The sequence below is a fragment of the Paraphaeosphaeria sporulosa genome, assembly GCF_001642045.1.
Source record: "Paraphaeosphaeria sporulosa strain AP3s5-JAC2a unplaced genomic scaffold CC84scaffold_5, whole genome shotgun sequence".
Lineage (NCBI taxonomy): Eukaryota > Fungi > Ascomycota > Dothideomycetes > Pleosporales > Didymosphaeriaceae > Paraphaeosphaeria > Paraphaeosphaeria sporulosa.
The window spans coordinates 2,617,823-2,629,846 of NW_017253364.1; the positions used below are offsets into that span (position 1 = coordinate 2,617,823).

Genomic DNA, 12,024 nt, shown 5'->3' on the forward strand with positions numbered 1-12,024 from the left:
TGATGATGCTGGAATGCTGTGAATTCCGTGATGCTCAAATCCATTTGACCAAGCACCTGACGCTAAATTTCTAGGCGTGGAGCAATGCGTTCGGTTTCCTGGTGAGGACCATTCACTTTGACCACAGGAACGAACGATGGAGGCAGAGTATCTATGCGAGGCAGAGTAGCATGGTGGACTGACTGCACGGTTCGCATCACCTCGCTCCGCATCCTCACGCTCCGCAGCGCAACATCCCACATCGCGTCGTTCGACCTTGCTTCGCCTCACACTCAAGCACTGCAACGCACCGTATCGTCTCGCTTCCATTTCCGTGCCGCACCGCCACCGTTCTACTTCCAAACGTGCAATGTCCTTCTCTTCCCCCACCACATGGCCCGTTCTCCCACCGAAGCAGCATAACGTAGACCTGGCACTAGCCGCACATCCAGATACGCCCACATCACCGCCGCCAACCCATCCTATTTGCAGCTACAAAGACAGTGACGCATACCGCCTCCTCGTCTCCCGGGGGATGACGCAGCGGTTGCACCTCCCCCTCACTGTCCCATCGCCCAGTCGCGATGGCGAGGAAGAGGCAGAGGACTGGGTCATCAAAGACAGGCAGCTAGCGAGGGAGAGGGTGTGGTGGGTGTTGAGAGTCGGGGGCGTGAGGTGGGGAGAATTTGTGAAAGACGTTTCGGCGTTGGAGGGGAGTGAGGGAGTCTTGGCAGCGGGAGTCTACCAAAGAGGGAGGAGCGAGGATGTGAAGGGGTGGGGAGAGGATAGGGGGTTGAGGTATGACGTGGACAGGAGGAGGCTTGTCCAATCCAAAGAGCGAGTTCTCCCTCCACGGACGGTCGTGTACCCCAGGCTCTTCCGACAGCGCGGCTCAGATGGACAAGTGGAAAAGCAGATACCATTCTCATCTACCCAACTCCTCTGCCTGCCTAAAAGAACGACAGCAACCCCGCCGCAATCCACGCCGCCGTGATCCCCCCCAGCAACTGCACCACCTCCTCGCTCCCGCTGACCGCCTCGTTGAACTTGCCCATCAGCGGGATCCTGACCTGCTCCTTCTCGTTCCAGAACGTCTTCATGTGCAGTCGCGCCAGCGCGCTGACAGCCGTGCAGATGAGGGCGAGCACCACGTGCGTCGTGATGCCGAACTTGGTAAGCAACAACAGCAGCGAGCAGAATGTGGACAGCACCATCTGTCGCACGGAACCATTAACATCAGTCTTTCTTCCCATTACGTTTAACTCGTGACCAAGCTAACATTCAATCTTGCTATCCACAGAAACAAAACCTTCTTGGGAATTGCCTGTGCAGATTTGGAGGAAGGGAAAGGGAAGGGGATGACGTACGGCGATCGTCCCACTAGTCTGCGTCGTCCTCGTCTTGTTCAACCGCGCTGCAACGGTGTTGCTCCATTTCGACAGCTTCTGTGCCTGGTCTTCGTACTCCTGGAGGCGCGTGATGTTCTGGTATGACATGTAGAGGCCGTAGGAGGAGAGGACGGTTACGAAGCAGAGGGGGATGAGCGGGGAGGTGTTGTATTCGGGGGTTACGTCGAGCCAGTGGACCATTTTGGTGGTTGGTTGGATGGATGTGTTGGGGGAGAGGAGAAGGCCTGGGGGACTGGGAGTGAACGGATTGATGTCTGGATTGAGGTATTAAGTGTTTTACGAAGGGTGAATCGGCCGAACGTCACGTTGCTAGGGTCTCGCGAAAATCTGCCCCTCGGCTGAGCTAGCTAGTGCAGGGGCCGGGGTTCTTCCTACGCGCATCGACCCCTCCATAATACACCTCAACTTTTTGCATCCACGTCCACAGCTCGGCCGTCGGCACACCCACCGCCCACAATGGCACAGAAACCCGAACACCTCAACACCTCCGCCCTCGGCACACGCGCCTACTGGGACACCGCCTACACCACCGAGCTGTCCAACTTCACCGCCGACCCCGCCGACGAAGGCACCGTCTGGTTCGCCGACGCCGGCGCCGAAGAGCGCATGCTCGCCTTCCTCGAGACGCTCGCCGACGCCGACGTCCTCCACAAAGAAGCAGACGGGGAAGTCGCGCAAGGCGCAGAAGACGAGGCTTTCGTGGCGCCGAGCAGGTTCCTCGATCTGGGGACGGGAAACGGGCACCTGCTTTTTGCGCTGAGGGAGGACGGGTGGGAGGGCGAGATGGTGGGCGTGGACTACTCGGGGGTCAGTGTGAGGCTGGCGGAGGAGATCAAAGCCACAAAGGGAGAGGAGTATGAAGACGTGAAGTTCCGCGAGTTCGACATTCTGAAGGGGAAGGCGGAGGGGGAGTGGCTGGGCGAGGGGTTCGATGTCGTGCTTGACAAAGGGACGTTTGATGCGATTAGTTTGAGCGAGGAGGTGGATGCGCAGGGACGGCGGGTGGCCGAGGGGTATCGTGAGGCCGTGGAGAAGCTGGTCAAGAAGGGGGGAAGGTTTCTGATTACGAGCTGTAATTGGACGGAGGACGAGGTCAAGGGGTGGTTCGATGGTGGGCAGCTGGTGTACGAGGATCGCGCCGAGTATCCGAGTTTTACGTTTGGGGGGAAGACGGGGAGCAGCGTGTGCACGCTGTGCTTCAAGAGGAGGTGAAAGGACATGCGCATGTTTGGTCGTACGCTAGTCTATTTGGAAAGTTGGGATGAGGGTATTCATGGAGAGGCTATCTACGGCGACGCAGCCGCGCGAGCACACACCACTTCTTCCGCTCGCCGACGTCCTCCCTCCCGCCGTCGCGCTCTGCCGCCCACGCGCGCCGCCTCCCCTCCGCATCCATCTCATAGATCTCCTCGATCTCCAGCCCGACCTCTGGTATTGTCTCCTCGAAGAACGGAGCCACCTTCGCGCGGCCCGTGTGGAACCCGGCGATCACATACACCCGGGCGTCTGGCGAGTCGGACAGGAAATGCAGCATGGACTGTGCGAGGTTCTCGTGCTCGTGCGGCATCCAGAGGCAGTCTGCGGCGAGGATGCGGGTGTAGTGGTGCGCGTGGGATGTTGAAAACTCATCGTCTAGGACGTTCCACTGGTGGCCGTAGACAGCGGTGTGGGCCCTCTGTTCCGCGGGGATGTTCGTCTCTGCGTTCTTCCGGAGGGTCTCGAGGATCGGGGGCGCGGGGTAGTCTGTTATAGCGACCTGTAGGACGTCAGTCAGCCTACTTCCCCTACTTAAATAGATTGTGTGCGAAAGAAATACACACCTCCGCTGCCCCAGTTACAGCGCTCATAATCCCGCCCAGTCCAACCCCTACAATCCATCAGCTGCCTATCTCTTCCAATTCCACTGCTCACGCACCTGCGCCCAATTCCAGCACTGTCTCTCCCTTCACCGCCCACTTGGCCTCTTCCTCCTCCCCTGTCCACCACTCCCCATCGCGCCACCGGCTCTGCTCGCCCCACAGCTCATTTACATCATGCTTCATGTCCCCAGCAGGCCGCCCCCCGACCAGCTCCGCCATCAAGATCCCCGCATTCCAAAGGTAGTGCGCGAATTTACGGCGCTGCTCCTCGCCGGTGACATCGGCGGGGTGGAGGGCGATTTCGGCGTAGGCGGGGTTCGAGGGGCGGTAGAGGATGGTGGTTGTGGGGTCGTCGCCGTGTTGGTTTTGTCTTTGCTTTAAGTTAGAAGAGAGAGACAAGGCGTGTATTAGGGGAAAGGGTCGTACAAATCGTTCACAAAGACACCACCCAGGCTGCTCTCGAAGATGTCCTCGGGCGTGAGCTCGTGCGAGGTTGGGTGGCGGAGGGTGACGAGGGAGGGGAGGAGCATTGGTATGTACGTGAGGATACTACCGGAGGGAAAAGACCGTGGGGAAAGGTGACAAGTGATGTGAGGCTCCGTGGTAGAATTTGGGTGTTTATGGTGGGGCAGTGAGGAAATGCGGGGATAAGAAAATGTGGCCGGGGTTAGGACTAGCGTGGTTGTCGCGTGTCAACGCGTCATGTATCATAATGTATCGGGTGGACCAGCCTCGGTTTCAGCATTCCACAATCACTCCACTGAACAGCTGTGGCGTAGCTGGACGTTTTCACTTGCACTTGGACCTGTAGATTTGGCTGGTAGCACACATCTTGTATTACCCTTTGACTCGTCACACGTCGACATCTACAGTCCGCTCGCTCGAACTGAGCTAGCCTAACAACCATGACATCCCTTGCTTCTTTCAAGAACCCGGCGGCGTATCATCTGCTAAGGTGTGTTGCGATGCTATCCTCAAATTGCGCGCCCGCATCTCTATCCATCTCTGACTAACACCACTCCAGCTATGGAACTCTCCTCGGCAGCACCCTCTTCCAGTCCTTCATCGGCGGCATCGTCGCCTTCCGCGCCCTCCCCCGTCCCATGTTCTCCACCCTCCAGAAAGCCACCTTCCCCGCCTACTTCACGCTCCAAACCGTCACACCCGCGCTCATGGCCCTGACCTACCCCGGCGGACCCTCGGCACTGTGGACATACAAGGCCAGCGGCGACGGTCTGGCGTTCTGGCTCACGAGCACCATGTTTACTACTGCGTTGGTTAATCTGCTGTATGTAGGGCCGGAGACGACGAGGATCATGAAAGTGAGGAAGCACCAGGAGACGAAGGATGGGAAGAAGAGCTATGATAAGGGACCGCATAGCAAGGAGATGGAGGCATTAAACAGGCAATTTGGTATTTTGCATGGCGTGAGCTCGTTGGTGAACTTGATCGGTTTCCTGGGTATGTGTTGGTATGGAGTGCTGCTTGGGGAGGGCCTCCGGTGGTGAGGGGCCCATGTAATTGTAGGACCCCACGCGGTGTGAGTCGGAGGGTGAAGCGGGTAGTTGGTACATGCGAAAGAGGTTGGGGACAGAAGTGAAGATGCGATGAGCTATTGCGGAAGGTGTGGACTTGATTCTTCTGAGGATTAGCTGACTACGACTATATAAGCACAGTGCTGGCTGACTCCGCATACTCCCACCTCTACACCTGTGACCATGAAAGTGAAGTGGAGCGTATTGATATTGCTCAATGGTTCGTGGTTCTGACGTCGCAACAGCTCTGACGCTATACACGCGCGGTTAGTGGGCTATTGGCGGATATCGGCGCTAGCGAACGTCTTCACGAATACAGTCATAGCAAGGGTCCAGTATATGTACCTGCATCTTACAACATCTTGGCTTGAACAATCACCACAAAATGTCTTCCAACGACGGAAAATTGGGCGCCGCGGTTCCAGACACTCCCGTCATCATCCCAACCTACGACATCAAGCTCACAGGCACACATGTCACCATCGTACCTGTACACCCTTCTTTCGCCGAAGCCCTTTACGCACAAGTCTCCGGCCCCGAAAATGCTTCCCTATTCGATTACTTGTTTGACGACCCGCCCGAGTCCCTCGACCAGTTCCGCGTCTCCCTAGCCAAGAAGGCAGAGACCACAAACCCTTGGACCTACACCATCCTCCTGAACAGTACCTCTCAACCCGTCGGTCTAGCCTCGCTTATGCGCATGGACGCTCCAAACCGCGTCATCGAAATCGGGTCCATCCTATACGCCCCTTCTCTCCAGCGTACACCAGCGGCGACAGAAGTCCAGTACCTCTTCGCATCCTATGTCTTCGATACTCTCCACTTTCGACGCTACGAGTGGAAGTGTAATGATTTAAATAAGCCGAGTATGAAGGCGGCGAAGAGGCTGGGGTTTAGGTATGAAGGCACGTTTAGGCAGCATATGATTGCAAGGGGACGGAATAGGGATACGGCGTGGTTTAGTATCGTGGATGGGGAGTGGGAGGGAGTGAGGGAGGCGTTTGAGGGGTGGCTGGAGGAGAGGAATTTTGATGAGGGGGGAAGGCAGAAGAAGAGGTTGGAGGAGTTCAGGCAGGGGTAGACGAGGGATAAAGAAAACGATAAGGAAAAGATAGAGCAATGGACAGAGCAAAGGATAGATAGAAAGAAGAGCAGAAGAAAGGGCGAAAGATACAGATAAAGAAGAGGTTAGAGATTTTGTTTTGGTGCAGTCTTCTGGACTAGAATTACAGTGGTACGGATTTGCTGGCGACGAACATTCTCGAATCCGCAACTGCATCTGCTTTCGGCAGGAACATCGTAACTTCTTCTCTGGCTCGTGACAACACCATCACCGTCACCATAGAAACGCGCTAAGTGTTGCAAACGCTCGACGTGAGATAGCAATCAGACCTTCTTTCCAAACCATCTTTTCTGCTTGGGTTCTGACACCATGTTGCATCTCGTTTTCGCGCGTGTCGCTGTGCACGACTTCGTTCTCGTTACTCGCTGAGCCTACCTCAGGAGCATTCTTCTGACTTCTATTCCGCAAACACCTTATCATAGCACAGAATGGCGTCGCGTAGCAAGCCCGAAATCTCTTGGGGTAGACCCCGCGTATCCGGATCGGCAATGGAGACATCAGCCTTGTCATTGCCATGTTCCAGTACGGAGCCCGTGGCTGCCATAGCTGAACGCACTGTGAGTATATCTGGGCACTGTCTCATAGCTCATGAACTGACTGTGTAGGCCATACCAAGTACAATCCCGCCTGGACTCGCCTCCTCTTCCACGGAGCCAAAGCTCGATGCGATCGTGCATCAGCACCTGGAAGATTGGAGATTGATGATACGACAGGAAAGAATGTACATGATGCAGGGACCGAAGATCACTATCTACATTGGCGCCACGCCAGCTTTGACTACTTCAAAGCGTGCAGCCATGGCAGTGTCCCGAACACTGAACGCCCACTTCACCGCTAACCCGGAGAGTACCCGGTTCAATTTCCGTGCCGGAAAATTGACGAAGAAGGCTATTCATACTCTGCTGAAGCACTGGCTGCGTGAGACATGCAAAACCTTCGAAGCGCGCGAAGTTTTGCTCCACAACCATTACCAGCGCAATATCGCACAAGCACGTGAAGATATCAAGGTCGGCGATTTCGAACTGGATGTGGCAGTTCTTCGGGCCTCACGCCTCTTGGGCATGGAGAAGTACACAAAAAGTATTATGAAATACTACGTCAACTACATTCGAACAGGCATGCCCCAGCACAAGGAGATTGCGTATGTTGAAGCAATGCAAACCCATCCGAAGGATCCTCTTTGGACGGCAATGATAAATCGTCTAGCATACCTGCAATACAACAACCAGATCGAGAATTCGAAGAAGTTCTTCAAGCTTCTCAAGAAGCACCCCGACCTTTCTAACCGCATGGAATCCGCTGATCAATATTTCCGGAGCAGGGCTGCGAGCAACCGTCGGGACTCCGACCATCAGGTGCACCCTGAAGGCGACTACCTGGGACAAGATGGCAAGTACCAGATGGGACCAGAAGGCGCTTTCACGCCAGCACCAGAAGATGACTACACGCCGGCTCCAGAGGAAGATATTTCGGCGAAGGAAGCCATCTTGATGTGGATTGAGAGCCCTGACCCCGTCAGGGTCCTGTACCAAGCACTTTGGGAGCAGGGTTCAACACTGTTGCCCATTATTCGTACTTTAAAACCTGCCAATCACTTGTGACACTAACGGAAGGACTGCTTGGAATGTTTTGAGCTATATACAACTGATAAGTTGCGATAGTGGATTGGGATTTTCTGAGCTAGAGGGAGAAGTCCGTTAACTCTTTGAACAGCTTGCAGACATGCCCTATAAAATACCAGATAATATGCGAAGTATGAGAAGAGTTTCGATCTCGTGTAGCATAATTTTCATGGCCAAATGAATGTTATCGACGGTAAATATTAAGTTTTCTGCGTTCAATTGGTCATTATTTTGGACTGTATCTCGCTGTAGACGGCCAGTCTAGGAACTACGAGGAGATTTCTCAGAACACATGAGCTGTAGGTATAAGCATAAAATGATGGAGGATGTATGCACGAAATGAGCTCATGTTCCTTTCGATATGTTGGCTGAAAGGGTGACCTTCCCAAAGTTGAAACCCTCGTCATCTGGCAGGCGATTTCTCTTGGACAGAATTACTTGCGCGTTTGGCCATTGTTCCGCGAACTCTATATGACGGTTGAGAGGACTTAGTCTGTTATACTACACTTGGGCTTCATGTCCGGCCTCGTATATTCACAATGTCTTTAATTCAAGCCATAATGCTAAACTCTAGTTTAGATTTTATTATGGCCTTTGTTTCTAGATGGTACTTGCTCTTTCACTGACGAAGCATCTTGGCAGGCCATAGCTCGTGAGTCCATGAAGTCGATCTGCGAAGTCCGTATGTAAACGCCTCGTCTGGCGTCCACATAGCTCCAATCCACACTCGACTGTTCACCAGTATCCCGAACACAAACCTGTTCACCCAATTCGAATTCGGAATCACAATTTCAAAACAAAAAACCAACAGAAGCAACCCAAGGATGTCTTACTTCCGCCCATCCGTTATGGCCTCGGCCATGAACAAGCAGACCGCGCCCATTAATCCCATGGCACTCGAATTCAACCCATTGGTCTCCGCAAAGCACCCCGTTGCCGAGGTCATGAAGGGCCCCGTTGACCTTCGTGAACTCTCCCGCGAGCAGCGTTGTGGCCTGTTGGAGGGCCCTAATATTACCCTGACTCGTGGAGGCAACCGCTTCGCCGAAGTCCCCAAGCGCGCCTTCATGGCTGTATCCGGCTGGGCCAACGACTGCATTCAGTCCCGTGGTACGACTTCCGTGCTCGAGCTTGTTCCTTCGGCTGCGCGTGCTGATCCTCAAGCTCTCAAGACCATCATCGGCTGGATGTCTGTCGCATATTGGGGCGGCAACAAGGTTCGCGCCATCCCCATGGGCAACAACACTGTAGAGGCGTGCAAGATCTATCACGCCGCTACCGTGCTCGACATGCGCCCACATGTGTCCCACATTGCGGCGTACTTCCACGCATACATGGACGACCACTCCACCATCCCGACCTTCAACGAGCTGGACGCGATGCAAGGCGCCTTCCACCCGGACACCCCTGTCTACAAGCACCTCGTCAAGGATCTGGCTCGCCGCCGCCACAAGAAGGAGATCCCCAACAAGGAAGAGTTCGCGGCTTACCTGACCAATCATAACACTCTTGCTCGCGCCATGGACGAGGTGGACGCAAAGTACATGGCCGAGCGCAAGGCTGCTAAGGAGGCTGCGATTGCTGAGCACAAGAAGCGCATCATTGAGGAGCGCCGCGCCAAGGAGGAGAAGCGCAGTATCGATGAGTTCGAGGCCAGTCTGAAGGCTGCTCGTGGTGGGCGTGTTGGTGGTTATGGCATGGGCGTTTAGGTCCATCCTGATCTCCCCTTGGTTATATGAATTGGTATCAGAGAGCCAAATGGTTTCTCGCGCATGAGGCTTCGCAGTGTTGGTGCGAATGCCTGAGACTGGAGTATGATTGTTGAATTCACGTTTCTCAAGCGCATGCGCCAGGAATTGGCGTGCCGCTTGAGAACAATCTTAAGCTACACACATACTTTAGCTTTTTCGAATCGATTATCATAAAATCTTACATATTATACAGGGTGATGTACGTTTGTTCTCGAATGAACCTTGGGCGAGCTAGTAGACTAGATGCCCAAGATGCTTTTTTCCTGTGCGTTATCTCGCGCGAGCCAGACAGCAATCTGGCTAGCGATGTGTATGGGAAGTAAACTGATATGACGAATGTGATCCAGCTCTTCAGCATGCCAAAGAGACATGTCGGTGTTTGTATATGACACTGAATCGGTTATGTAAGTTAGTCTTTCAAAATCATGAAGCGTTTGGCTCTACGATTGTGAGATTGGAGAGTCGGTTAAATTTTACAAATATAACTATCAAGCTTGAAACGGTCTTTTTTTAAATTGGGTTGTATTTTCAAAAGTATAAAGCCAGGCTATATGAGTACTCCTCTATGACCTGACTATCTTTATATGGGCATCATTGTATGCCCTTTGCCATCCGACATCACCCGCGACATTTGTGGCCTAGTTCTGATGGTGGCGAACACGCTCGATTCATCTCATTTGGTAGGCTCCGAGAACACAAATTCCAGCGGAAGCGTGTGTGTGTTGCCTCAAGTCGTTATAACCATGCTCCATGCATTATGGACATACAATTTGCGCTGCGCCACGAGACGATAAAGGTTCATTCTGGACCACAGGTCTATTCTTTCACTGCTGAGCATTGTCCCAACATAGTGACTTCACAGTGGCCCCGTACGCGCATGTCAAAGTTCTTCATGATGAACCCGCTCCAGGACTATGTAAGTTCGTTAGCTCCTACATAGAGAAACCCCAAAAACTCAGAACACCATCCAACACTCTACTTAGGTTCGAAATACATGCCGTTAACCTCTCAAATATTCCGACCTTTTCCAACACTCAAAATATTGAATCTTCCAGCAAAGCTCCAAATATGAGCGAATTCCAGAGCGTCGTCTCTCGTACCGTCACCAAGAACAAGAAGGCTCACAACGCCGGCCTCGCGGCCCTTGTCGACACCAAGGCGCCAGTCGATGGCATGCTGTCTGGAGTTATCGACCTCAACAAGCTCACCGTGGATCAAGGCCTTGGTCTTCTTCGCGGTCCCAAGGTTTCTGTTGTCCTGGGTGGCAAGATGGTCCACCCTAATGTCCCCGTCCGTGCCTTCATTGCTACCTCGAACAAGGCGAACGATTACTTCCGCCATATGCCTCAGCGCAAGCAGGTCAATCTTCCCGCTGGATGCGCGACTGCGGAAGCCTTGAAGCATGTACTCAATTCTACCACGACCAACAAGGCTATCGGCAACGCTGAGCCGCTTCGCATCAAGGGCGGACAGTCTTTCCTGGACAACGTCCAGGTCTATGCCGCTGGTGTTGCCTTGGGCATGTCGGCCCACGTCGATCATGTTGCCCGCTTCCTTCGAGTCGCCATCTCCAACGAGCTGGTTTCATATGAGAACCTCACAGCCATGGTGACCTCGCTCGGCACGTCTGATCCCATATTCCAGTACCTCGCGAACGACCTCGCTCGCCGTCGTTTCCAGCGCGCCATTGGGACCGCTCAGGATGAGATTGAGTTCGCCCGCTATCTCAATCAGCATCAGAACCTGAAGCAGGCCATGGCCGACATCGATCAAAAGCACGCCAACGCCCGCAAGAACGCCGAGTGCATGGCCACCCGTGCTAAAGAGCGTGAGCAGTACGAGCAGGAGAAGAAGGCGGACTTAGAGTATCATGCTCGCGTTCGTGCCCTCACCAAGAAGCTCAACCAAACCAAGGGTGGCGTCGTCTCTCTTACTCACGAGGAGGGCGAGCTGCGTCGCGAACTTGGGATCTAAGCTGTCCCGCCATCGGTACGTGATGTTCTGCTCACACTTTTCTGATCAAATCTGACTTATATTAGCGATGCCAGAACGGTATGTTGTTACATTTCCAAAAGTCCCAGTTTAGATGGGCAAGGCTAGTGGAGAGTTGTCTCCATCCACATTTCTTGTTGTTCAACTTCGCGGTCTGTGCGCGTGCATAGTTGACCGGTGCATCTATCGCTCCATATATTCGGTATGGCGTGAGCATTACGGCTTTAACAGAATTTCTTCAAAAACTTTCGTGCTTCTCTCAAGTGATGTAGCTCGGTACGATATTCTGAGCATAATAGTGGTCTACAGTACCATATGCCTAGAAATTATATGGATATTATTTGCCCATAGTGCTATAGGCCTATACGGCAACAAACCATTTCTGTATGGGGGAGATCCGTGAGTCGCTGAAGACAGACCCTTCCTAATCCACGGTTCAAGAACCAAGATCTAAAAATTCTACGCTACTGCTGCCCCCCGTCTGCTGTGCTACTTCGCACAACTCCGGCCAGTCCAAGTCCTCTGTGTATCCTATGAATCTCCACCATGCCCCCAAAATTGGATTGTGCCCTGTAGATAGTCTCAATAACACTTTGATATCAAACTTGATCGTGTATGAGTGCCCACTTGGCGAACCATGTATATCCACCAGTCCTCCATTTTCACCCAGGTATAAGTCTGTGGTCTCATTGGAACGCATGATAGCCTTTACGGGTTTCTTTTCTAGTTGCTGAGATGACACGAAAATATGCCA

The 12,024-nt window shown here is 53.4% G+C and overlaps 9 protein-coding genes across 9 annotated transcripts; 6 read left to right on the plus strand and 3 right to left on the minus strand.

The window, feature by feature from the left end:
- Positions 1-929: 929 nt before the first annotated feature.
- CC84DRAFT_1091770 (uncharacterized protein) lies at positions 930-1,568 on the minus strand (the record flags this gene model as incomplete). Its single annotated transcript, XM_018174411.1, has 2 exons — positions 930-1,193; positions 1,347-1,568. The coding sequence occupies 2 exons, from the start codon at positions 1,566-1,568 to the stop codon at positions 930-932; spliced, it is 486 nt and encodes a 161-aa protein (XP_018036700.1).
- Positions 1,569-1,741: 173 nt separating this feature from the next.
- Positions 1,742-2,635, plus strand: CC84DRAFT_761490 (S-adenosyl-L-methionine-dependent methyltransferase). The gene has a single exon (XM_018187337.1). It carries the CDS (start codon positions 1,845-1,847, stop codon positions 2,598-2,600), a length of 756 nt encoding a protein of 251 aa, XP_018036701.1. The 5' UTR covers positions 1,742-1,844; the 3' UTR covers positions 2,601-2,635.
- Positions 2,636-2,670: 35 nt separating this feature from the next.
- Positions 2,671-3,777, minus strand: CC84DRAFT_1217569 (uncharacterized protein; the record flags this gene model as incomplete). The annotated part of the gene is made up of 4 exons (XM_018182906.1): positions 2,671-3,144; positions 3,209-3,255; positions 3,304-3,617; positions 3,674-3,777. The coding sequence occupies 4 exons, from the start codon at positions 3,775-3,777 to the stop codon at positions 2,671-2,673; spliced, it is 939 nt and encodes a 312-aa protein (XP_018036702.1).
- A 375-nt stretch (positions 3,778-4,152) lies between these two features.
- Positions 4,153-4,755, plus strand: CC84DRAFT_1092211 (uncharacterized protein; the record flags this gene model as incomplete). The annotated part of the gene is made up of 2 exons (XM_018174440.1): positions 4,153-4,187; positions 4,272-4,755. 2 exons carry the CDS (start codon positions 4,153-4,155, stop codon positions 4,753-4,755), a joined length of 519 nt encoding a protein of 172 aa, XP_018036703.1.
- A 368-nt stretch (positions 4,756-5,123) lies between these two features.
- On the plus strand, positions 5,124-6,166 carry CC84DRAFT_1146370 (acyl-CoA N-acyltransferase). Its single transcript, XM_018176550.1, has one exon. It carries the CDS (start codon positions 5,168-5,170, stop codon positions 5,861-5,863), a length of 696 nt encoding a protein of 231 aa, XP_018036704.1. The 5' UTR covers positions 5,124-5,167; the 3' UTR covers positions 5,864-6,166.
- Positions 6,167-6,333: 167 nt separating this feature from the next.
- On the plus strand, positions 6,334-7,506 carry CC84DRAFT_1205861 (uncharacterized protein; the record flags this gene model as incomplete). Its single annotated transcript, XM_018182002.1, has 2 exons — positions 6,334-6,462; positions 6,511-7,506. The coding sequence occupies 2 exons, from the start codon at positions 6,334-6,336 to the stop codon at positions 7,504-7,506; spliced, it is 1,125 nt and encodes a 374-aa protein (XP_018036705.1).
- Positions 7,507-8,351: 845 nt separating this feature from the next.
- Positions 8,352-9,236, plus strand: CC84DRAFT_1217573 (uncharacterized protein; the record flags this gene model as incomplete). Its single annotated transcript, XM_018182907.1, has 1 exon — positions 8,352-9,236. The coding sequence occupies one exon, from the start codon at positions 8,352-8,354 to the stop codon at positions 9,234-9,236; it is 885 nt and encodes a 294-aa protein (XP_018036706.1).
- A 111-nt stretch (positions 9,237-9,347) lies between these two features.
- Positions 9,348-9,679, minus strand: CC84DRAFT_761528 (uncharacterized protein). The gene has a single exon (XM_018187338.1). It carries the CDS (start codon positions 9,634-9,636, stop codon positions 9,457-9,459), a length of 180 nt encoding a protein of 59 aa, XP_018036707.1. The 5' UTR covers positions 9,637-9,679; the 3' UTR covers positions 9,348-9,456.
- Positions 9,680-10,346: 667 nt separating this feature from the next.
- On the plus strand, positions 10,347-11,252 carry CC84DRAFT_1217574 (uncharacterized protein; the record flags this gene model as incomplete). The annotated part of the gene is made up of 1 exon (XM_018182908.1): positions 10,347-11,252. The coding sequence occupies one exon, from the start codon at positions 10,347-10,349 to the stop codon at positions 11,250-11,252; it is 906 nt and encodes a 301-aa protein (XP_018036708.1).
- Positions 11,253-12,024: the final 772 nt, after the last annotated feature.